Source organism: Ascaphus truei, chromosome 14 (assembly GCF_040206685.1).
Source record: "Ascaphus truei isolate aAscTru1 chromosome 14, aAscTru1.hap1, whole genome shotgun sequence".
NCBI lineage: Eukaryota > Metazoa > Chordata > Amphibia > Anura > Ascaphidae > Ascaphus > Ascaphus truei.
Window position 1 is genome coordinate 4,436,194 of NC_134496.1, and position 26,490 is coordinate 4,462,683.

The 26,490-nt window shown below is 43.5% G+C and overlaps 1 protein-coding gene across 9 annotated transcripts in view; it reads left to right on the plus strand.

Annotated features, from left to right (window-relative positions):
* The window catches only part of FARP2 (FERM, ARH/RhoGEF and pleckstrin domain protein 2), a 141,304-nt gene that overhangs the window by 79,717 nt on the left and 35,097 nt on the right, over nucleotides 1-26,490 (plus strand). For all 9 annotated transcript variants that reach the window (XR_012787924.1, XM_075569566.1, XM_075569564.1 and 6 more), the window contains exons 13-19: nucleotides 73-277; nucleotides 9,038-9,165; nucleotides 9,376-9,456; nucleotides 13,997-14,127; nucleotides 14,700-14,775; nucleotides 15,174-15,411; nucleotides 17,573-17,703. Coding sequence is in view for 8 of the 9 variants with exons in the window: in XM_075569566.1 (XP_075425681.1) it covers nucleotides 73-277; nucleotides 9,038-9,165; nucleotides 9,376-9,456; nucleotides 13,997-14,127; nucleotides 14,700-14,775; nucleotides 15,174-15,411; nucleotides 17,573-17,703 (990 nt within the window). In the remaining variant the exon portion in view is untranslated. The remainder of the gene's footprint in view (nucleotides 1-72; nucleotides 278-9,037; nucleotides 9,166-9,375; nucleotides 9,457-13,996; nucleotides 14,128-14,699; nucleotides 14,776-15,173; nucleotides 15,412-17,572; nucleotides 17,704-26,490) is intronic.

Genomic DNA, 26,490 nt, shown 5'->3' on the forward strand with positions numbered 1-26,490 from the left:
GTTTGCAAATGAGATCTCATCTAGCTTTACCTGGCTGCTCACGTCTCCGTTCCCTGTGTTTTTACCTTGCAGAACCTCTCTTTTGCTGAGAGTGTGAAGACTCCCACTGCGTTCTCCCCACCTAGTCTCAAACCTCACTTTTTCTCCACCCCACCCATCTCATCCCACCAGAAGAGCACATTCAGGGGCGATATCCCCCTAACCTGTCGACAGGAAGAAGAACCAGATAGGAGAGCCCCAGAGGATGCAGGAACCCTGGCTCACTCGCCATTGCAAGGTCTCAACCCCCACCCTTTCCCCTCCATGCAGAGTAGGCAGACACCGGGAGGGATCAGGGATGCAGAAAATGTCCCAGAGGGCGAGAGTACTACCATGTGGGTGCCAGGGGTTCCCCACTCCCTCCTCCTGACCGAAGAGTTTATAGACGATGATCCAGCCGACATCTCCTTTGGGGGTGGGGCAGAGGTGTACACCTACGGTGGGAGAGTGGCGCCACCTGCCCACGAGGATCTCCCACCGGGGGAGTATTACCTACAGGAAGGGGATGCAAGAGACTTCAATGGTAACACAAGGCCTACAGACGCCATTGAGTTGTTTGAGATGAAGGCTCAGGCCAGTCTCATGCAGAGCCTCCTAAGCCCTTCAGAGAGCAGTTCCCTGCTCCACCACCGCTCAGAAAGCAGCTCCCTTTCTAACCTCAATGGGTTGCCTCCTTTCTCCCGCTCTGCTAACCACTCCACTGCAAGCTCCATGATCAACTTCCCGGCCTGCTCTGTGCGCTCAGAGTCCAGCTCCGCCTTCCAATTCGGAGACATCCTGGACCAGTTGGAGCAGCTGAACTACCCTGCCACGACCACTGAGGACTCCAGCTCAGAGGATGACTCGTGGGACTCTGGGGGCGAGACCCCCCTTGACATCAACCTATTCTTTGGCAACCCATTGACAAATTACCAGTCCAACCTAAACCAGTTTGGGGTGCAGGAGAAGTGTAGTCCTCCAGATTTCTAAAACCTGGGAGAATCTTCATAATAGGATATTATGGACAGAGGTTCAGATACCGGTAGAAGTCCATCATAGTTATGCCATATATGAAATGATAGAACTTATGCCCCAGGAATATTCGTGTCGTCTTTTTAGTGTATGTTTGGCTTTTTCTTGTCATTCAGTTTTGAGTTCAACAATATTGTCTCTTATAAGACAAATGTGAAGATTATTCATATGAGATGGTACTAGTTTAGTCTTAAAAACTAATGTATCATATATAAATAGTCTTCATATTTTTTTTTTATGAACAGGCTAAGAATCCACATTTATTCCAGGAGAAACGCAAAGGCAGCCTTTACATTGTATGCTCTTGCGCTGCCCTCGCACTGCATCCTACACTACTCCTGGCACACTGCCCTCGCACTGCATCCTACACTATTCCTGGCACACTGCCCTCGCACAGCATCCTACACTACTCCTGGCACACTGCAGTCACACAGCATCCTGACTCATTCACAACTGCAGTCACCAAGTCCCTTCACTCTGGCACACAGTGCTGGTACACTACATGCGCAGAACAGGCTGTTTCATGTCACACACACACACCATCCTATCATTATTATCGCACCGCTTTTGCACTACACACAGCATCCTGCTTTGTTGATATCACACAGCGGTGTCACTAAGCGTCCCGCCTCACCCGTTTATAACACATTGCACAAACTTCTGCTCTTACCGTGGAGCATCCTTCCTCGCTTATATCCCAGCATTTACACTCCACTCGCGTATACGCCCTCATATTATGACGGTCATTCTGTCACTACATCCCACGTCCCTTTTGTACTCACATCATTATTATACGGGACTCGCACAACATCCTATCATTCTTATCACATCGTTTTTACACTTGCTTTACTTGCCACCTTAGAGTTAATCCACGCGGCACTTTACAAATATGTTTTTTTTGTTTTAAATATGCAGACTTTGATTTCATTTATTGACAACTAATTATCTAATCTGCTGCTCGATTAGTTCTCCCGCTGTCGATCAGCAAAGAACCTGTTACCCAGGGTTCACTAAATGGCTGCCTTTCAGTTTCAATCAATCCTTCAGTCAGTGTAACTCGGCAGCTACAATGTATGCTTATATTACTAAGCTAACTATTGTACAGTTTGCAGCTCAAACGGCTGGGAACGATGTCAACAAATGATCCCAAACAGGAAAGTATGGCAAAGATCTTGCACTGCTGGGGAAGTGGGATAAAACCTGCTATAGAAATCAAAGGATGCACGAGAGTATTAAAACTCATTAAAAAAGGCAGAAACAGGTGAATTTAAAAAAAAAATGTAAGTTATCTAATACTACAGAAGTGATTTTTTTTTTAATCTCCCATTACACAAGAAACCTGCAATAATGCACCGATATACGTTCTTCACGGATCCGAGTGTTTCCTAATCTCTCTGATCTATTGTGAGACACTGTTTTAAAGCGCTCTCCATGATGGTCTGTTAACTCTTTCATTACAAGAGTAGTCTACAACAGGGGAACGCAAACTTTGAGCTGCTCCACCAGGTACTCGCGTCCCCCTTACTGGGGGTGACGTCACATGACCCCATTGCCATGGCGACGGCATCAAATGACGCTGCGGGAGCTATGTGACATTCACGGCACATGGCCCCGCAGCGTCATTTGATTTTGCAATGGCGACGTGGCACAACAATCTACTAAATCCCGGTAAGTAGGTTAGAGGCCTCATGCGAACCCCTGACATTTAATTTAAATGCGTTGGGGAAGAGCGCGGGGCCTCTGCAACTGCCCGCGCCCCCCAGTTTGTGCACCGCTGGTCTACAAGACAAAAGCAATGCACGGCAAATCTTCTTGTTGCAAATACGTTAAAATGCATCTTGGCTGTAAGGAAACCTCACCAGGAAACTCGTGGGCGACACATCGCACTTCCGTTAGCATTCTAATCCTTAGCGGGTCGCATTTACATTTGTTGCTACATATGGGTCAGACTTTGCCAACTTACTTTCTTGAAGTTGAAGAACTGAACCTGGCATTACTTTTGTTTGAGGTTTCTGTAAAATTCTGCTTGTAAGTTTTATTCACCAGTTGTGAGCTGGCACCCATGCTGCAGCGTCCGTCACAGACACTGCGTGATGGTGAACTGCACAGCTGTGCCTGTCCTTAGGAGTTCTGCATCACAGGAACTATCACAGGGTATTTTATTTCACTGCCCACATGAGGATTTAGTTTAGTTTTTTTTAATTAAACCATGCATTGTTTCATGGAAACTCCCTGTCAAGTCAACGGGTGTTTCCATGTGATGATGCTCATCTGCACGATCGCAGTTGAATGAATAACACGCCTTGTCTCCACGTTGATGGTGATCTTTGTAGGATCACCATTGACCATCGTAAGACCTTAATTGGCTCTGCCGCAGAGAACCACATTAGCCTTAATGGCATGGGTTGGTTTATCATTCTTTTTCGTGCCTTGAACGAACCAAGCACAAGATCCTGGCGTGCCGGCTAATGGCTCGTCTTTATTTGTTTAACCACTCCTTTTGCCAAAGGCGACATTAAGTTGCAGGTACTTCCGTCAATTAGGAGGTTTGGATTTGTGTCTGGCAATGCCAAACGAACAGTTTTTCCTTGACATGCTTTGCCAAGATCCTTTCATTGCAGGCAACCTCTGTATTCTTCAGAATAAAGTTTGCTGTGTAATATACAACTATTTAAATCTACGTTTACGCCCCCAAACGCTGCTTCTCCATAGAGGAAATAGTTGCAGCGCTGCTTGGTGCAACATTATTATTTTTTAATAGTTTTCAAATTGCGTTTGACTTTCTCCTTTTATTGGCATCAGGCAGTAGTTTATTTTTTATTTTTTGAGAGAAATGGATTTAAAGAAAATAAGCAGGGACTCTTAAAATGGCTGACCTGACAACTGTGACCTTCTACAAACACAGGTAAAGAAAAGAAGCAGCCGTTCCTAATAAGTATTTCTTTAGTGCAACGATGAAGTATGGGATGTGAAAATGATTTGGAACATGTTAACTGGCTAAAGTGACATCAATCTTACTCAATCTGCTGCGGTTGGGAACACACTGACGTGTTGACATCCATTAAAATCCTTGGCAAGTGAAACATCAACAAGTTTGTATGATGTTGAATAGGGGCCTTTGTGCATTCTGCTACATTTTGTGTGCCGCTCTTCTACCTTTATCTAAAGTCGCTTGCTCTTCCTTGGGCACCGTCTCCTGCACTATTCCCTTGTTTATTCCTGACGGCTATTTCTTCCGGGCGAACAGCTCATGCTGTATAGCTGTTCCTGGTACAGTATGTCCGCAGGAAGTGATGTGAGGTCCTGGACATGCTGATTGATAAAAAATCTTAAATGTGCTGTCAACACTATATACGTTTTAACTGTTGCTGCCCAAGGAGCATGCAACTCGTTGCAAAGTGTTTTACGGCAGGCCATGTGTTTTTTCCAAAATGTATCTTCTGAATGCTAGAACCTTATAGACTTAACAATATGTCTGAAATGTGCTGTATAAATACTAAATATATCCTTCGTTCCTTGGCTTTGGAAAGTCAATTGCCGTTCAGTGGCAGTGCCACAGCGCCTCCGACTTTCTGCTTCCAGGGCCACGTGTTCCGATGAAAACTGCAGCTCACTGAGGGACGCGTCTCTAACCACTGCATGACAGCGTACATCATAATGGAGACCAGAGGGCCAGCTCTTGTGATGTGCACTGTGCATCCTGAGGGTACTAAAGTGGTTAGAGGGAGCAGCATGTGAAGATTCCCCCTCGTTCCACTCCTGCACAATAGAAAGGGTGTAGCCTGTCTTTTAGCGCACGGGACGGTCTGGTGAGGAGGCAAACTGACCCTGCAATGTTTTTAAAATTCTGTCATTTTTAATCTTGTGTTTTTGTTTACCCATCAAACTCATGATATATGTCTTGGTGTTGAGGTATCAACAAACCAAGCATTGTGCCCCAAATCATTTTGAGGCAGTGATTCTATTAACCTATTTGTTGCCGGAGTGGCCGACAAATCATTCCATCATTGCAGCAAGGGGGTAAAAACCCAGCTTGTGATTGACGAAAATCTTACATAGGTGGAAAACTGCCTTAAGTGTCCCACGCACTTTGGAAGCCACTGCTGTATTTCCCCAGTTATGTAAAGGCTTGGAACTAATCCGTTTGCATTGAATATTACGTCATTTTTTTTGCAGTTGTCATTTTGCTGTTGCATATTGTAAGAAATTAGAGATGTAAAGAACATGCTGTTCATACAACCTCCTTTTATATTTGGTTTTGGACAAGTGTGTAAATCTATTCAATGTATTAACTGAAGGAGCATTGAAAATGGCACAGCAGCCAGCAGTTGTTAGAAGGTGGAGTGCTTTGACGTGATCAGAAGTCCCAATATATATGTTGCCAAGTGCACATACTACAGATGCAGCGGCCGTTATTCGGACATATCACGCGTTGTATACCTCGGAATAACCAGGTCATGGCGCGTCGTTGACTCGTGTTTTATTGAGTGCAGAAAATGGAATATTAGTGTTCTGCTTTTTAAACACATGCAGATTGACACAGTACTGTAGTGTACACATTACAATTCATTCATTTCTGCCAGGGAAACGCGAAGAATCGCACCCGACAAAATTGGGATCCATGAAATTCAAACAAATCAACCGCGTGATTGGCTGCGGGGAGTACAGCAGCGCACACGAAAACGGCTCTGTGATATGTTCGAATAACGGCCGCTGCATCTGTGTATACAAACATTTTGGAGAATTGGTGGAAGTGTTTGGTCAGAAGACACCTGCTGTGCTGTATTTAGCGGTCCTTCCATACTTAATTATGTGTTAAGTTCTTTGCAGAGTGTGACCCATGTTCCTATCACATGCTACACATGGTACACACTCGTTGGGGTCTATTCACTAACTGAAGAAATAATGCCACTGCGATTCCAAGGTTACTCTGATCAGGGTTACAGGACAGATCTTAGAATGCTCACAGCAGTTACCATTTTTTTTAAGTGTCTTTGAAGAATTTCTGGATATATCGTGTGAAAGCTCTTTGGCCGAGATTCACTAACCTCATAAACGAGCTGTTGCACAATCCATCTAACCCATTCAAGTCAATGTCAGTTGATGCGGGAACTTGGTGCAAAAATCCGGATAGTAGGCCGGTGAATCTCCCACTGTGCCTTGAAAAGCTAGAATAGTTCCTGCACTGTTCTCACCTAACCGCTTGCATGTGAAACATGTTGGTGCCGAAATAATCAAATCTGCAGGAAAGGGAGAATTTTTCTACATGAGGTGTCTTTTTTTTGTATCTTTCACAGATTGTTTAATACCAAATGTATCTGTAATAAAATGAGTTTTTATGCTCCTCTTTTACACACACTCCCTGCTGTTTCAACTCCTTTTTCCGAAAGGGAAACCGTGTCGATCTACCGATTTTATTCTAGACCAGGGGTGCTCAACTCCCAGTCCTCAGGACAGCCTCTAATTGAGCCACCTGTGCTGAAGCTGGGATATCCTGAAAACGTGACCTGTTGGGGGGGAAGCTTGAGGACTGGAGTTGAACACCCTTGCTCTAGACCAGGGGTGCGTAAACTGGGGGGTGTGGGATTTCTTGGGGGAGGGAGGGGAGGGTGGCGCTTAGAGGCCCTGTGCTCTTCCCCACAACATTTAAATTAAATGCCGGGGGGGGGGGGGGGCATGAGGCCTCTGTAACTCCCTCTTACCTACTCTTCGCCACGGCAACGCAATGTCACATGATGTTGTGACATCATATGACCCAGTCGAAGCCAGAGAGCTGGTTATCAGGGGTGACGCGCACAGGGGGGTGAGCAGACGGGGGCGCAAACACAAGTTTGCGAACCTCTACTCTAGACTATACTATGGAGGGTGGGTGCTCACATATGCTACGTTGTCCCCCTTACCAGCCCCACTGCAGCTCAATGCAGCAGTAACCAAGCCATCACCTTCGTGGCCTCGTGGTCCGTTTGCGCTCTAAACTATTTAGAGACATGCCACTCGCCGAACTCCTCCCATGCTACAACCCAACAGTGAACGGAAGTGGGCTGGAGCCGGCAGAGGTTCTGAGGGGCTTCCTGTGTGTTCAGTCCCCACGTATTACAGCAATATATGAAAGTTATATTTTTTTTTATAGTGCTTTGCAGCTATCTGTAAGGTAGCATGTTCCTTGTTGCACTGAACTAAATATTCCAATTATAGCCATATAGATGGGTTTCTTTGTACCAGTAGTGGAGAAATCTTTGATCTGTATAATGTTCAGCATGTTGTTCTGCGACTCTTTAAAAAAAGTTCTCATTCTTCTGCAGAGCCAATAAATTGCAGGAGTTGAATATATCTTAACTTTCTTCTTTGTAGGAGGCCCCATAACACCTTTCATTAACTTCCTTCACTAGTGATGGTTACCCCTTCCAAGTTACCGGGATTTGTGATAGGAATATGTAATGGACGGTTACCGATGTTTAAACCCAAGATCTTGTGAGGCCTTGGGCAGGAGGCCCTCTTACATTTTTCATAGTGTCAGGGCATGGAACTGTAGACTTTGGACTCCTTACCCCACTTCATCCTCTGAAAACTAAAACTTAACAATAGCAGAGGACTTAAGGTACAAAACAGCTCATAGGTTTAAAACTAGAAGATATTCCCGTGGCTCCATTCCCACGCCAAAGGTTAGAGTATTTCATTTCTCATTAGACATGTTTGCAGACACTGGAACTGACTTGAGGGTTACATAGTTACATAGATGAGGTTGAAAAAAGACGCAAGTCCAAGTTCAACCTATGCTAAATTTAGACAACAGATACTTTATCCTTTATCTATACTTTACTGAGGCTTAGTGAGGTATTTTCCATCTGCATCCACCTAGACGGAAAAGTGCTCTACATTCACAGATGGTGGTTGATCAGCAATTACAGCAGATATGGTGAAACAGAGAGGTAAGCGCTCCTATATCCTGCAGAGACTCTTTAAAACAAATGAGCATTTGGTGGGTTGGTCCTGGCTGTAGCAACTGGATACAGCAGGATCCTAGAGGAGGTCCCTGTCTCTACTATACGTGCATAAGAGCCCTGCAGGTGGAGGGCTCTGATGCATACATCAGATGGGATGTGCGCAGGTCTGTTGCAGACTTTTGATATGCTGTGGACTGCTCTATCGCCTCTGTCCTCTGACTTAAGGTTACTCTCCTGGGTTTTTCTGTTGCTGCTCTTTGTTTTACTTTCTGGTGTTAAATTCAGACTTGCTGTGATTTTCTTGTGGCTCTCATGGGGTTCTCTTGTTGACTCGGGTTCTCTTTGTGGTTCTTGATGGCTCTATTGCTTTATTTTAGTTCTGACTAGCTTTCTCTGTTTCTGAGTTTGCTGGCTGCTTTTTGTTCCCATGATTTTCTGTCTGGCTGCTCTCTGTGCATGTGGGTGACTGCAGTTCTGAGTTCTTGTCTGTTCTTCGTACTTTTAACTGTTTCCTTCACCCTTTTTGTTTGGTTCAGCTGCTCACAGTGTATAAATTGCTGAGTCCTGAGTTTCCCTTTAATTAGTGGGGTCTGGTGCTCTCCATCCGGCCTCCAATCCTCTGAAGTGCGTAGTATAAATGGTCCAATGGAAACGTTGAACACACTCATTGATGCAAACCTCATTGGGCCTATTGCTCACAAACCAATGCATTAGCAGCCTATGTCCCAATCACATTGCCAGGGTAACGCCCTAACATACACTATCACACAGCCAGTCTAGCACTGTGCCAAATACAAGCAGACAGCCCTAATAACGACGGAACCCTTCTACAGAAACACTAAGAAATGATCAGCCCAACCTTCAACATCAGCACATTCCAAGCTGAATCCTCAAACACGCACAAACAAATACTATTAATATGATCATCTTCACACACACAGCCCAACTGTTATACAAACGACCACCTTCCCCCTCCTATATAAACACACACCGACATTGAAAGGGAGGGGTGTCTTACTTAGGACTTCTCTCCCTCTCTCTAGGTTGTCATTTACTGCCAGTTGCCCTGAGGTTACCCACCACCAATATCCAGTCTGGCTCACCCCTGTTGAGCCCAGCGCTGAGTGACATTGGCAGCACCAGGGATGATGACGAAGATTCGGAGTGCAAGGTGAGGGCATACATGGTGAAACCTACAAGATAGAGTGGATAGGAGGTCATAATACAAATGTGGTGCAATACACAAGGGGCTATAAAAGGGTGGTGGTTATTATACGCACAGGCTACAGTGCACAGGTTGAATATAATGTATACAGGCGCTATACACACAATGGTTCATGAGGTGCATACTGCTTCACTGTCCTGTTTCCCTGATGTGCAGATGGATGAGACCTATTACATAGCCAAGGAAATACTAAGCACGGAGGCGTCTCATGTCAAGGATATTGAAGTCATAACAGTGGTAAGTGTGCAGTGACATGCAGGGAAGAACTCAGACCAGCAGGTCAGGTGTCTGTAAAAAAAATAAATAAAAAAACCACCAGAAAACGAAGGTTTGACAAAAGGAAAAAAACCATCCAAACGTGGCTTGTTCTCTTTGGAGAAAAAACATGTCAAGAAGAGGAACAATGGAGTGCTTACAGATATATCCAGGGTCCATATAAGGAAGTGATATTTAATTACAAGTGCTGTACAAATAACAGGCGTCCAGTAAGATCAGAGGAAATTATATTTTACCAGTAGCAAAGAGACATTCTTTACATTAAGGGCAATGAAAATATGGAACTTGGAGATATTGACCACATATGTTGGGTATACAGGGATACCTATAAGGTGCATCGAAGGCAGATCATTGATTCGGGGAACAATCTGATTATATTTCTAACCTGATATATTGTAAAACAAAAAGTTGAACTCTGGACATTTTGTTGACAACTTTGTTACTCAACTGGTGCCAAGTCGAATGACTTCACTGGAAGGGCTAATGGAAAGAGGTTCTGCAAATCTCTCCTAGGTAGAGGTAATGGAGCAATACTCTACAGAACTCATGCAAATGGAGGGATGCACTTCAGATCTTGCATACAAAGGATTCATACATTGGCTCTAGAACCACAGAGCAGTTATACCCAGGGGTTAAATAGATGAGGGAATGGATAGTGTGCAGTTTTAGAAACGAATGGACCATTTCTTGAGGTTGTCGGGCACACACATTATGTACATAATGTGGCACAGCTGGACAGTACGATGTAACATAGCCTGGCACTTGTATAAAAGGAAGGGCGAGGGATATGGTGTAAGTATACTATTTGTCTACATCTGGTCTAAACCTCCTTTAATTCATTTGAATCATCTGTTAACCCCCTCTGGACAAAATTAATCCCGCAACCCTGTACTATTTGTCGAAATCTGTTGCGTTCGGGATTAGGCGTTTAGGTGCTTGCATTTTATATGTCTTGTCTGCCAATTGTCTAGTCTGTAATGGGTTGAACCTAGTTTGGGGAAGCATGGCATGGGTAGCCATAGCATATACGCTGTTCACATTATGAAGTGAGCACATTAATAAGTGAATATGGAATTGTGAAAAGAGGTGGACTTCAGTCTGTCTGGATCCTGCAGCAACTTCATCTGCATAAGGATATTACTGGGCAGCTTTTGATGAGATTACTTCTCTACACTAATATTCTACAATTGTTTGCCTGCAACACACACTTTCATCTACTGCAGTCTCTCCCAATACTTCTCCTCATTTGCGCGCACACACTCATTACACTTTTTCTCTCCTGACTTTCCCATCATCCAATTACCTCTGCAACCTCTTAGCACAATATACACACATAGGAGGTAGGATTGTAGAAAATCCTATCCCCACAAGAATCCCTCATAATTGCACTCATGTGATGTAATTATTGTTACGATAACAGTGATCCAGGATAATATCCTATATAACCAGTCATAGTGAGTAGAAAAAACAAGAAATCATGTATTAATATCTGCAAAATAACACACTGGGTGTGGAATATATACAAGGGAATTAAAATATCGGCAGTGGAGTGTGACTAAAAATAGGGGAGTACTCATACTGTATATGTGAGGAGATAATCTTATTCCCTACATAGGGGTTAATACTCCCTGAGTAAAGAAACTCCACCACAATTAATCACAGTACAGGGAGCTAGACTGTGCAAGTTTATCTACTGGATGATAAGTGAGGGTTAATACCCACTAAATGTAGATAATTGAGAGACACACTTGTACTCTATATGATATATTAGGGAGATGTAAATATCAAAAGTGAAACCCTATATATTCCTCCAATATGTCTTAGATACGCAGTCCTAAGAGAGGTAGTGAAACAGCAAATAATCTGTCACTATATCCCTTCAGTAAGGACACAATTAGAGACTGAACTAGTGTCTCTCAGTATGAAACTTGCCAACACAATTGAATGACAACACTGGATATTAGTCACAAAAGGTTTCCTCACCACACACTGCCAATCATGCCAACCTCATCCCCATTTCACCTCTCCTTTCCCTTTTCCTGTACCATATGGAATCCACTATCTCTCTGCAACAAACTTACTGCAATACATGAGTTCTTAATCTCCAACTCTCTCAACATTATAGCCATTACAGAAACCTGGTTCTCCCTCCCTCTGACACCCCCTCTTCTGCTGCACTCTCCTATGGTGGTCTCTTTCAACCACACCCCCAGACCAGGGAATCGACAGGGCAGAGGCATTGGCATACTACTTTGTACCCACGCTGCACATTTTCATGTCATACCCCCATTTCCCTCCCTCTCCTCATCCTTTGAAGTTAACACTGTCCGTCTCTCTTCTCCCCTTTCTCTCGTCACTGTCATAGTCCCCCTAGACCTACATCTCAATTTCTTGACAACTTTGCCACCTCTCTTCTGACACACCTATGGTCATACTGGCAGATTTTCACAAACCTCACTGCCACGGACACTCCATTGACCTGGTTTTCTCAAGTTTCTACTCTGTCTCTAACTCTAACATGCCGCTCCCTCGCCTACTTCCAGATGCCCCTACTTCCAGATGCCCCTACAGAAACGTACATGTTTTAGACCCCTTCCAATTTTCAACACACACTCTCTGCAATATCCTGCTGGATGTCCAACCATTACCTGAAGCTTAACATATTCAAAACCGAACTAATAGTCTTTCCCCCTTCCATTGCCATTTCTACACCCAAACTCTCCCTCACTGTCAATAACACAACAATGTCTTCAATCCTCAAACCCCCGCTATGTAGGGGTCATCTTTGACTGATCTTGCCTTCATTCCTCACATTCAGTCCCTTGCAAAGTCCTACCATCTCCACCTCTGAAATACTGCCAAGATACGCCCTTTTCTCACTCCTGATACAACTAAAATCCTAATTCACTCCATCTTGTTTCGCCTCGATTACTGCAATATTTTTCTAGTTGGCATTCCTCTTGTCATAAAGACAGATTTTGGTAGCGCAAACAAACCTGTAGAGATATATAAATTGTGATGGTGATATCGAAAAGGGCGTACATGTGGGAACCTATTGGATCCAGATCAAGGAGGAGTGGCTCAGTGAGTACAGACACTGACTGGCACTGAGTTTGAAGCAGGGGAACCTGGTTCAATTCCCGGTGTCGGCTCCTTGTGACCTTGGGCAAGTCACTTTATCTCCCTATGCCTCAGGTACCAAAAACATAGATTGTAAGCTCCATGGGGCAGGGAATTGTGCTTGCAAAATGTCTCTGCGTAAAACTAGCAGCGCTATACAAGAACATGCTATTATTATTATGCTATTATTAGATCAGCATGTAGTATAGGAATCAATTGGATCTAAATCTGCCTGGACTAGCAGAACAAATGGGGAAAGAAAAAAGGGGGAAACACAATAGTGTAATACCATCAAAATACATATTGTATTGAAGAAAAAATGGCGACTCCTAAATGAAGAATAAATATAAGCCTCGCGATGCTATCTTCCAGGAGAGGTGTAGGTTCCAAACTCTCCTGGCTTTTGAATGTGGATGACGGTCAGAGTCCTCGATATTTGCTGGCTTCAAGCCAGAATTAGCAGCAGACACCAAGGAAAACTGTTGCTAATTCGGTCTATTTGAGAGCTGCACCAAACACGTTTTTTTTGTTTGTTTTTTAAATGTTATCTTATTTTTAATATCAATTGCACTTTTTAGATAATTAATTTGCACTCATTACATCCACTCCATTCTTCTTGTCAGTTTCCCAACTCCAATCCATCCAAAATGCTACTGCTAGACTCGTCTACCACACTCACTGCTCCACTGCGCAGATCCCTACACTGGCTTTCCATATCCTCTACAATCAAATGTAAATCCCTAGACTTGCAAAGCTGTCAATGACGCTGCCCCCCATTATACTGTATATCCGATCTTATCCCCAAATATGACTAAGGGCCCCCTCCGTTCTGCCCACGATATCCGCCTTTCATCCTTCTTTAGTACCTCCTCTCATTCCTTCCTACAAAACTTCTCCCTTGCTGCCCCAGCTCTCTAAAAATCGTCACCATGTACCATCAGACGCCAGCCTCCCCCCCTCCTCCCTGAGCTTTCCAACATTTGAAAACTCACCTTTTCAAGGAAGCCTATCTGGCATAGCTCTTCCACCATACTCCCCTCCCTCCAAACCTATTGGGACCAGCTGTGTGGCATGACCAATCTCCACACTATGTAACACCCCCTAACATCTGCACTCTCAAACCTCAATGGATCAGCTGTTGGACTGGACCATACTCCAACCTGATGTATACTCCATCCCACAATGAGCGGCCACTTTACCTTTGGTTTCAACATTGACCCTCATTTGTCTAGATTGTAAGCTCTTGAGAGCAGGGCCCTCACTACCTCTTTGTATCTCTGCATGTTTGTCCGTGTGTAACTGTTTATGTAAATCACATCTCTGTACCCCATTGTACCGTGCTCCGTAATATGTTGGCGCTTTACAACTGTCTCCTCGGCAGTGGCTGCACAGGGCTGTCAGTAAGGGGGGGATTCCGGAGCAGCTGATGAGGCCTCTCTTCTCTAATATGGAGCCTGTGCATCAATTTCACCTCAACTTCCTGCAGCAGCTGGAGGACGTCCTCACACTGTGGTCAGTGTCACATCTTGTTAAACTGTGTCAGTGTGTGTGCGCGTGTGTTACGCTGACATTCTGTGTGGCAGCACACACCGTGTGACTGTATGCGAGTCACTTGTTCTGTGTGACTGTGCATAGCTGTGCCCCACCCTGTGTGACTGTGTATGAGAATTGCTTACCTGTCACTGTGTGTTTGTCCATCAACGTGTATTATTGTTGGTGTTATTCTGTGTGATGCTATGTTTCTGTGTGTCTGTGTCAGTCAAGTGTCCACATTCTAACCTGGTTTCCCTGCTATAAATCCTTGTAATACATTGTAATATATGTTTGTATAAATTAACGTCACCCTGTGTCCTTGTCTATGAACCAGTCATCCTGTGTCTTTCGTAGCCCTGTCACACTATCAGCATGTGACACTGTATATACATCCTTGTGTCATGCTTTGTGTATGTCACACCTTTTTATTATACATCCCTGCGTGTGACAATCCATGTATGCGTGTCCGTGAGTGACCTCGGCATACAGGCGCCTGTGTGCATTGGTTGACACAATGGATTGCCACGGGGTCTTGCCACGTGTGTTCCCAGGGAGGGTCGATCTGCACACGCGAAGGACACACAGATAGTTGGGGACTTCATGCTAAGGAACATGACGGCATTAAGGGTGAGAATCATGTGCATATATGTACGCTATATATTTGTGTGTGTGTTTGTGTTTGTACACAAATTTAGACAGTTGATGGTGTGCACCAACACCATAGAAAAGCTTTCTCTCTTCCCCCACTAGTGAAAATTGGGGTAACGCACAGTTAACCAGGTGGTAACTTCCATGAAAGTGATTGGAAGTTGATGCATTAACTGCACGTTACACATGACTATATTTTGTAGCGGGGTTCGTGTCTCTCCTCTTCTTTCTGACTCTGAGACCTGCACTTCTCTCTCCTCCCTATTTGTGATGTCTGTTCCCGTGCTGGTATTTTAGTCCTATTCATTTTAATGGCGCTGGACTCTCCTCCAGCACGGGGACACAGTATATTTGTCTTTGTTTCTCTCGTGTTTCAGGCCTTGCTGCCTCCCCTACAGAGGCTGGAGGAGATGTTCCTTGAGCTGCATAGAGACTCCGCGGGGCAGCAGGAGATGGAGGTTCTGCTGCAGGAGTTTGAGCAGCAGAGGGTTTGTTACCTGCCCCTCAGCTGCCTCCTACTGAAGCCTTTACAGCGCCCCCTGCAGTACGAGAAACTCCTGGAGAGGCTTTGCCGGCATTATCCACCTTCACATTACGACTACAAAAACTGCCAGCGTGAGCCTTCTTACCATGGGGGTAGGGGAAGCAGGGTGATCTGCAAAGGGGTGTGTGCGACATGCTCTGCGCGACATGCTCTGCCTCAGGAAATTCTTTAGCAAGTGGGTTAGAAAGTTAAATGTACACTCGCAGTGGTAGCTGTGTTACAGCCATTGGTGGTTAATGCTGACTTTCACCACCATTTCTCACGCGGTGACTTTGTTCTGCGCAGCCAACCCGGTGCATTTTGCCTGACATCATTATAAAAGTCCAGGATTAAAAGTATCACTTGTGGGAGGATCCACATGTCGCCGACAGGTCTGCAACTCTGTCTTTCCCCATTATCTCTTTGCATACAATACTTCCACTGCAGCCAGGGATTCTGGGTAATGAGCACAGTGTCACTCTTTGCTTTATGTCCATTATAACATGGAACCCTATGAACATATGAGTGCATAATTACACAGCTATTAAGCACAGCCTGGGTTAAAGAAGTACAAATCCCTGAGGAAGCAGGAGGGATCCTGTGAAACGCGTTGGGTTAACTTGCTCAGGCCAGCCCAAGACCCTTTGATTCCCTGTAATGTCATCACTGTGCGTTTGCACTCACTTGCCTGGCTCACCAGAATGGTGACAGTGTTAACCCCAGTTGAGCCGCAGTGTTGGAAATGGAGAAGGAAATTCAGCATTGAACACATTGGAACAACTTGTAACATTGCTATCCTTGTGAGGGTACTTTTACCTTTCTAATTCCCTTACTGCACCATTGGAGGTGATTTGTACACTTTGTTTTTCCTTTCAGATTGCTCTATAATAGTCTGTGCTCACTGATTTTCTGGGAGTCTCACTAATTAGGAGTCAGTCTAACTGATTGTTAGTATACTTCATAGACTTCAATGGTGTCTTAGGCTAAGGCCCCGGTCACGGCGCTCTAATGCGCGCCCCCGCTTTCGGCTGCGCGTTCCGGCGATTCCCCGGTCTGCAGCTCACTGCAGGAGCAGAGACCGGCGGGGGCGTGCCGGAGGAGTGACGGGGGCGCGGCCATGACGTCACCCGGCAGGTTCGCCCTCATTGGCTGAACCGCCGGGGGGCGTGCCTAGCCGCTCGACGCGAGTTCCTGCTCTCAATTCTATTGAGAGCAGGAGTAGCTCTCGCACGAGCGCTGCGGCCCCCCCTCGCAGCGGGCCCGGCGCCGTTGCGGGGAGGGCTCTGGTGAGCGCAGCGGACGCTGCAGCATGCAGCGGGGGCAAGGCCTTAGGCTGCGCTTATAGTGCTAGCGACGCGACCGATGACGTCGCCACCCGCAAACGTTATAATTTAACTTGTAGCGACGGGGCCATTTATTGATTCAGAGACAGTCACATGTGGCGACAGTCTCTGAAAAATCAAATTTCCCCGGCGTACAAATTTTTGGAGTCCATATTTTGTTTTGGAGCGGCATCGCTGTCGCGGGCACTATAAGCGCCGCCTTACTATTAAAAATCAGCTCTTTTCCATTTAAATGGCATTGCTCTTTGTCTGGAACCCTCAAATCTCACTGATTTTAGGATGCGTAGGTGGATATCTCTGCTTTTTTTCATGGAACTTCTAATACATACTGCATTTTTTATTTTATTTTTTAAAGACAGTGAAGGCAAGTTGCTCAATGAACTTCAAATGGCATCTGTGAGCTGAACATTTCAGGAAAGTAGCCATTGCTAAGAGATTAAGCCTATAGGTTTCCCCGTTTAATGACAACCAATGAGAAGCTGGACTTATTGTATTGTATTGTATGTCTTTATTTATATAGCGCCATTAGTGTACATAGCGCTTCACAGTAGTAATACATGTGGTAATCAAATAAATAACAGATAATATAAATAACAGATCATGGGAATAAGTGCTTTAGACATAAAAGTAACATTTCGGAAGAGGAGTCCCTGCCCCGAGGAGCTTACAGACTTCGATGTGCTTGGACAGTTTAAACGGTTACAGGCCACAGATGAGACTAAACCTATTTTTAACTACAATGCTCTGCAGTAGAAATGACTTGCAGGTCTCTGGTCATAATGCTCTGCAGGCCTCTAGTTGTAATGCTCTGCAGCTCTATTATAGGTGACTTGCAGGTCTGTGGGCGCAGTGCTCTTCAGGTCTCTGACTTCAATGCTCTGAAGGAGCCTGATTATTGTCTCGGTCACAGGGGCGCTGGGCGAGGCGAGTGCAGTGAGTTCTCTGCTCCGACACCGTCTGCTGCACCTGCAAAACCTGCAGAGATTGGACCAGCTGCAGAGAGACTTGCTGGGAGGGGAGCACCTGTTATCACCTGGTCGGGTGAGTATACATCACACAAATCCAGTGCTTGAGTGTACCTCAGGCAGAGGGAGAGGACATGTTTTCTTTAGCCTTATCCCACCCTGTCCTCATCAAAGAGCCAATAAAATATTAGGGATAGAGAGGAGACTCTGGCTGTGTAAACGCGCGTTACAAACGCAGTGACATAAAACAAAGGGAGCAGCCAGAGAGCATCTGGATAAATGCTGGGTGTGTATCACATACGCTCTTGTTTCATTCCACATCTTACTTGTGTGTCCGGTTTGTCTAGGTCATTATTACACCGTGTTCAGGACAAAAGGGACCCCTTTTGTTTTTTCATCATATCTTCTATTTTTCTCGCTCAATCCCCCTGAAAATGTGCACAATTGTAGGTTTTATGTAGATGAACACTATATAAGAAGCACAATGTAGACAATTAACTGATTAAAACTAAATTTTATGTCCACAAATACCAGATACACTGCGGGAGGTTTGTGTTCATTAAACGAGAAATAGGAGTTGTTCCTTTGTAGCACGTAAATGTGTTAAACTATTCTAATCTAATCTGAAACACTAAAACTACTATAAAGTTTGAGTTCAAAGTAGAAAAACAAATAAGGTAGCGCTAACTTTCTAAACGTGCAAATTAAATCCAAATGGATATGAATGACCTATTATTCCTAATTGGGAATAAAGGCTGGCTGCCTGTGATATAACTCTGAACCCAAATCAGAGACTACTGATAGAGAAAATATTATATCTGTGGCGCTCCATACATACACAAATGGTGGTAAAAAGGATATATACAACCCGTAATGGCGGCTTCGTCGGGTCCAAAGGTATAATTACATTATATATATATATATAATACAAATATTCACAGCATACAAACTAATGAAATGACAAACCAACAAATAGCAAATGACATGGGCTGAGAAACACTGGGTGACTGATATACAAATAAGCACATTTAATGTTAGACACAGAATATGAATAAAATACAAATAAAATACACGACATGTGTTAAAATAGAATAAGTTCCACTGGAAATCTCCTGCTGTGGCTGAAATGACCACTACCAGATGTAAGATGGTCACAGGCAATGGATAATTAGAGACTCTCGTCTTGGTCAGATCAGCTCCACTGCGCATCTCCTAGAATCAGGGGCGTGTTGGTGCTCCGTAGCCGTTTCCGGATGGGGCGCCCCCCTGCTCGCGTGGAAACAGCTCTCTGCGGCTCAGTCGATTGGGGCTTGCAAATCGCAGCCGCAGATTCGCCGTGCAATACCCGGAACGCTGTGCAGATGGTGTCAGCAGATTTGTGGATGCTCCGATCGACGGGAGAAACAAGACAGACAGCAAAAGTCAAGTCAGCAAATGTCAGCAGAGTGACCAGTGGGACCACCCTACGCGTTTCGGAAGTATCAACTTTCTTCTTCAGGGGTAAAATAAAGATAATACAGTTCCTGTGTGTCCATTGATTTATAGTTCCGATTTAAAGAGACAGTGCTCTTGTAATTAGTCCCAGACATGCGCAGTATGGAATAGCAAAGCTGCATGTATTCTCAGCAAGAAAACAATGAAAAACAAATAACAAAAGCCACTGACAACATTTATACATCAAACATATAACATAATTCTAACACTAATACAACTGTACTATGACCTACTATATATATGGAGCGCCACTAATCTATCCACAGAAACAATGGGCACATACATGTCATAGATGGCTAATAAAGACAAATGGAGTAAAATTCTATACTATACTACAAGTATAAGAGCTAATGTGTATTTATGACTACCTCTATGTGAAAATAAAATACGAGTGAAAAAGCGTAAATGTACCCTACCTAATGTGAATATAATGGTGATCTGTATGTAATACTAGTATTAACCCGTCAAAAAAGATTTGAGACCTGAAGGTGCCAGGGTGTGGAGCTCATAGATCCAAAAGGATTCTCGTTTTCCTAGAAGACCTATAATGGTGCCTCCTCTCCATGGTGGCGTAAGAACTTTTATAGCCATACATCTGAGCCCCTTGGGATCTTTCTTGTGCACCTGAAGAAAATGACTGGATACGCTATGTGTGATCAGACCCTTTTTTAATATTGTAAATATGTTCGTACAGTCGACGTTTAATAGGCCTTGAGGTCATACCCACATACTGCAGACCACAAGGACATTCAAGGAGATAGATGACATTGATGCTATTACAGGTGATGTGTTATATTATAGTATATGTTCTAGATGTAATGGTGGATGAAAAAGAAACTTTTTGGCTGTATTTACACCCTTTAACTTGCACTCAGTGTCTCAATAGATATGATTATTAAAGTTAATACTTATTATTTTATTATATACATTAAAAGAGGGGGGGGAATAGCATGAACATCTAATTTTGATCATGTGCATACATTAGAACAACAAACACAAACATATATACAAACATAAACTGGAAGGGGACCTTTGAAAAAGCCTCCGCGAAACGTGCGTCAGGTGGGAGGCGGGACTAACAAGGCCAAACGTCATGACGTCACGACGTAGCTTCGACCGGGTGGTGAGTGGTGAGCGTCTCTGAACGCTGAGTTTAGCAGACAGGCTGGCAATATGCTACATAGTGTGATCATTTGAATCACATTACCTGCTAATCTGTAGCCATAGCCAATATACTGCTGGATCTTTTTGATACTATTGATGTATATCTGAACCATGACGATGGGACAGCAAGTATAGCAAGCGGTATTGTGCCACTAATTCATGATTAGCTATGAAGCTGACCAACTAAGACTGCTATAATGTAATATGGTCTTTCAGCTATAAGAAATATTAGTAGCTGACTGCAGCGTTTACACTTGCAGATACTCTCACCCCACCCCGCGCTTCTTTACTATCATTATCATTGTGTGCTCGTGTATTATTTCACTATTGCTCACCTTGTGCAGTTCATTTAGCTTAGTGTAAGAGGCTATAAATTGATACGGGCTCTGACCCGTGCCTCAGGGCCAACCGAATCACATTTTGTGGGCCGTTCTTCACTGCTGCACTATAGATTAGATTTAAGCTATTATTATGAGGCTTTAAATATATACAAATAAGTCTATTTTTTTCGTGGTGAGAAGCAGATGTATTTCTCAAATTGATAACACTTACAGGTTACACGTAGCACTACAACATTATGACTGTTAGCCTTGGATACCTGTCTGATTGAATACAGGTTTTTTAATTAGTGCTGGAACGGGGGTTCCATGTATTATACCCATGTGAGCCTTGATTTCATTGAGTGAATACCTACCTACGGGCTGCTCATTAGGTCCCCTTCCAGTTTATGTTTGTATATATGTTTGTGTTTGTTGTTCTAATGTATGCACATGATCAAAATTAGATGTTCATGCTATTCCCCCCCTCTTTTAATGTATATAATAAAATAATAAGTATTAACTTTAATAATCATATCTATTGAGACACTGAGTGCAAGTTAAAGGGTGTTTCCTTTCCCTCATTTTCTACCGTCTATTCATTCCCCCTATGCACCTCTGCCACTATGTATTTGTATTGCTAACCAAGCTGTAGCGAGAGCCCATTTCCCCATCTTCCTCCCTTTCCCTTTACTACTGGCTGTATTTACAGGCTGTGCAGGTGTTACATACATAGTATCCTTTGTGAGTATTGTTGGTAAGATGTCTGGATTTCATTAAAGGGCAGCTGGGGGTTAGTTTTTGGCCTATGTTCGGTGCTTTTGTGAATATTATTTTTGGATTGATAGGTAATATGTCTACTAGTTCTTTGTCCTTTCTAAGGATGGGCCAATATTTACGTAGGGTTTTTCGTATGGCCGGAGCCATTTGGTTGTATTGGGTAATGAAAGGAATATCCAATTGTGTAGATTTTTTCTGTTTGTACCTTAAAAGAGTGGTTCTATTTATTAGTTCTACTTCCGATAGTAGCTTTTCAGTAGCTGCAAAGGCAAACAAGATCTTATCTTGCATGAAAAGGGCAATGGATGGAAGGGAAGTAAACATAATTATGCCCCTTTACCAAGCATTAGTAAGACCACACCTTGAATATGGAGTACAATTTTGGGCACCAATCCTCAGAAAAGACATTATGGAACTAGAGTGAGCAGAGAAGAGCCACCAAATTAATAAAGGGGATGGACAATCTAACTTATGAGGAGAGGCTAGCTAAATTAGATTTATTTACATTAGAAAAGAGGCGTCGAAGAGGGGATATAATAACTATATACAAATATATTCAGGGACAATAGAAGGAGCTTTTAAAAGAACTATTCATCCCACAGGCAGTACAAAAGACTCGGAGCCTTCCCTTAAGGTTGGAGGAAAGGAAATTTCACCAGCAACAAAGGAAAGGGATCTTTACAGTAAGGGCGGTTAAAATGTGGAATTCATTACCCATGGAGACTGTGATGACAGATGCAATAGATTTGTTCAAAAAAAGGTTGGACATCTTTTTAGATGGGAAAGGTATACAGGGATATATCAAATAAATATACATGGGAAGGATGTTGACCCAGGGATTAATCCGATTGCCAATTTTTGGAATCAGGAAGTAATTCATTTTTCCCCTAAATGGGTTTTTTTGTTTGCCTTCCTCTGGATCAATAAGTGTAGATATAGGATAAAGTATCTGTTGTCTAAATTTAGCATAGGTTGAACTTGATGGACCTACGTCTTTTTTCAACCTCATCTACGATGTAACTATGTAACTATGATATAATCTGGTCCAATTTTTGTGGTTGGTAATTCCTATCTATGAACTTGTATTTTAAATCTTGTGCTTGTGTATTGTATGTATCTAAAGTGGAACTGTTCCGTTTTAGTCTGATGAACTGGCCTTTCGGTATATTATTCATCCAGGATGGGTTATGGTGACTGTTAGCATGCAAATAATTGTTGGCTTGTACTGTTTTAAAGAAAGTTTGTGTGCAAAGAATTGTCCAGAATATAAATAACGAAGTCCAAAAATTCTATAGACATTTGGCTAGAGGAAAAAGTAAATTTCAAATTAAATGTGCCCAATGCTACATCCAACATGACAGAAATACACAGTCAAATACTTATATATTCTCTTGAAGTAGGGTCATTTAGTTTAACCCTTTGGCCAAAGCGTTGTAAGCTTGCGAGCCACGTCAAGGCAGACACCTCATTTACCTCTATTAGGAGGGAGAAAGACCACAGTGGGTCTATATCCAGCAGAATGTGTATTTCTGTCATGTTGGATGTAGCATTGGGCTTCTCTGTCGTCTGTTGTATACATATGCCACGCTCAATAGCACTCCATTTTGACACATATACATATATATATTTTGTGGGGTCTCAGGGGTTCCCAAAAATTGCTTGCTGGGGTTCTGTGTTTTGTTAACCCATTCTCAGCTATTTCAGCTGGTGGAGGTTAGTGGCTCCTCCTTCCCAGGTTGTAAGCCCGCCCCTCCCCACTTCCCTAGTTTGCGAGTGCCTCATTCTGCTGGATATAGACCCACTGTGGTCTTTCTCCCTCCTAATAGAGGTAAATAAGAATTTTAATCCTAATAGAGGTATATTAGTATTTTATCTGGTAGTGTTAGGCCTTGCGAACAGGTGTCTGCCTTGACGTGGCTCGCAAGCTTACAACGCTTTGGCCAAAGGATTAAACTAAATGACCCTACTTCAAGAGAATATATAAGTATTTTACTGTGTATTTTTGTCATGTTGGATGTAGCATTGGGCTTCTCTGTCGTCTGTTGTATACATATGCCACGTTCAATAGCACTCCATTTTGACACAAATACATATATATATATATATATATATATATATTTTGTGGGGGCTCAGGGGTTCCCAAAAAGAGCTTGCTGGGGTTCTGTGTTTTTTTTCTTCAAATTAAATGTGTAATTGTTAATATAATCCTGAAATAATTCTAACTGTTGAAGGGAACCTGACCAAATTAAAAAAATATCGTCGATGTAGCGGCACCAGAGCACCAGGTCTGCACCAAAGGGACAACTTGACCAGATGGAATTGTTTTCCCAGTTGCCCATAAATAAATTTGCATAACTTGGTGCAAACCTGGTGCCCATGGCGGTGCCACATACCTGCGCCACATACCTGCAAATAATGAGTTATTAAAATTAAAAAAATTGTGAAAGAATGAATTGAATGCCTGTAATTAGAAAAGTTTTAAGTGCAATCGAAACTGAAGGATCACTGTCTAAAGTCTGCTTGATAGCATCACAACCTTGTACATGATTTATAATCGTATATAATGAAGTAACATCAGCTGTCACTAAATAGTAATGTGGTAGCCATTGAATGTCATTTAGGGTCTGCAGTATGTGGGTAGTATCCCTAAGATAAGACTGAAGCTTAGTAACATAAGGTTGTAGAGAGTTCATCAAAGTGTTACAAATGTCGTCCTGCTGAATCGCACGTCTGAAAACAAGAACGCTGCGGTCTGATCGCATCATCAATAACGCGTTAATCCAGCTGCTCCTGCTCCTGAATGACACGTTTTTACTAATTGTTTTTTTAGTCGTCCTAGCAACCGTCCTTTATCAGGAAACTTTTTACCGTATGTCAGCGTTTTGGATCATAATTCTTGCCCTGTCTCAAGCCCTTTATAACGGGCTTATCTTTGCTAAACACCATTTTGTAACTATGCGTATGCGCTTGATGAGGGCGTCACACGTCACCAATTTCAAAGATTATTTATTCTATAATCAAATAATTCTTAAATGTAATAATCTACTTTGGCAGACCTGTAATTGCTCAAGTTTTCACGAAAATGTTGTGATTTTTCTGCAAGACGATAAAATAAAAGGGGTCCCTTTTTCTGAACACTGTGTACATAACAATAGAGCGTAATCACGTAAGCCTTCTCTGTTAGCCTAAGGCCCCGCTCCCTCAGTCAGCGCGCCCACACTGCAGACAGGCTGGGCACTGACAGATACAGACCGCGATATGCGGTCTGTAGGGAGCGGGAGCCGGGGCTGGAGTGGGAGGGAGGGACGTGGTTTAAGCGGAGGGACCCGCTACCCCCCCCCCTCCTCGGGCTGGGGCTCGGGTTCGGGCTGCAGGAGGGAGCTGCTGCGGGCTGCCCTACTTGCACACTGACACTCAGGCACACACACACTCAGGCACACACAGACAGGCACTCATGCACACACACACATACACACAGGCACTCAGACACACACATAAACACACACAGACAGGCACTCACGCTGCTTTCCCTCCACACTCTCCTCCCTGAAGCCTCCCCTCCTCATTGGCTCACAGCCACACCACGTGACGCGTCGACGCTTGGGATTACAATTCTCTTGAATCCCCTAGCGGCTGACGCGTCACAGCGTGTAGTGAGCTGTGCCGTGAGGGGGGACTGGGACCGGCTCGGGAGGATTCCCCTGCTGGTGGGGAACGCTCGTGCGGCCGCCCGCGCCGCCGGGCGCAGCGGGTCCCAGGCCTTAGAGTTCACACTAGCCAGCCAGACAGCCAGCATCCACCTCGTCAATATCTCACTTCCTCTCCATATCCAATGTAACTTGTGTGTGCAGTATCGTGAGGTGGTATAATTCTCTATGTCTGCCACACCTAATGAACCCTGAGAGGTTTGAAAGCTTGTAACTTATCAACTATCTGTTGGTTCAATACAAGGTATTACACTAACTGTTGGTCCTTCTTTTGGTATTTTACTACATGTAAGAAAGTCCAACATAGCTAGCCACCCTTGTTTTGAGACCAACTCTTTGGATCCACTTTTTAAAACTTTCAATCCCATTGCAAAGAAAGGTGTTGCGGGCTGAAGTGACAAAGAATAAGAAAGCGCACAAAAGAAATACAAAAAAGTATAAATGTATAACTATAAATATGGTGATAGTGCTCTCTTCAGTGATATAAAAATGGCCGAATTATTACTTGTATACATGGTTACATAGTAGTTAAGGTTGAAACAATAGCGACATGTCCATAGAGTTCAACCTACATTACATTTAAACAGATACTTATCCTATATTTGTGTTTATAGTTTATTGATCGAGAGGAAAGCAAACCTAAAACCCCAATGATGTCTCCTAAGTGGGGAAATTCAGATTGCTCCCTGGATCAACATCCTTCCCATGTATACTTATTTGGTATATCCCTATATACCTTTCCTTTCTAAAAAGATGTTCAACCTTTTTTTTTGAACAAATCTATTGTATCTGCCATCACAGTCTCCATGGGTAATGAATTCCGCATTTTAACTGCCCTTACTGTAAAGAACCCTTTCCTTTGTTGCTGGTGAAATTTCCTTTCCTCCAACCTTAAGGGATGGCCCCGAGTCCTTTGTACTGCCCGTGGGATGAATAGTTCTTTTGAGAGCTCCTTGTATTGTCCCTGAATATATTTGTATATAGTTATCATATCCCCTCTTAGACGCCTCTTTTCTAATGTAAATAAATCTCATTTAGCTAGCCTCTCCTCATAAGTTAGAATATCCATCCCCTTTATTAATTTTGTGGCTCTTCTCTGCACTCTCTCTAGTTCCATAATGTCTTTTCTTAGGATTGGTGCCCACAATTGTACTCCATATTCAAGGGGTGGTCTTACTAATGCTTTGTAAAGGGGCATAATTATGTTTACTTCCCTTCCATCCATTGCCCGTCTAATGCAAGATAAGATCTTGTTTGCCTTTGCAGCTACTGCATGACATTGGGCACTATTGCTAAGCCTGCCGTCTACAAGCACTCCTAAATCCTTATCCATCAAGGATTCCCCCAATATATCTCCATTTAATTTGTAAGTCGCCTTTTTATTCTTGTATCCCAAATGCA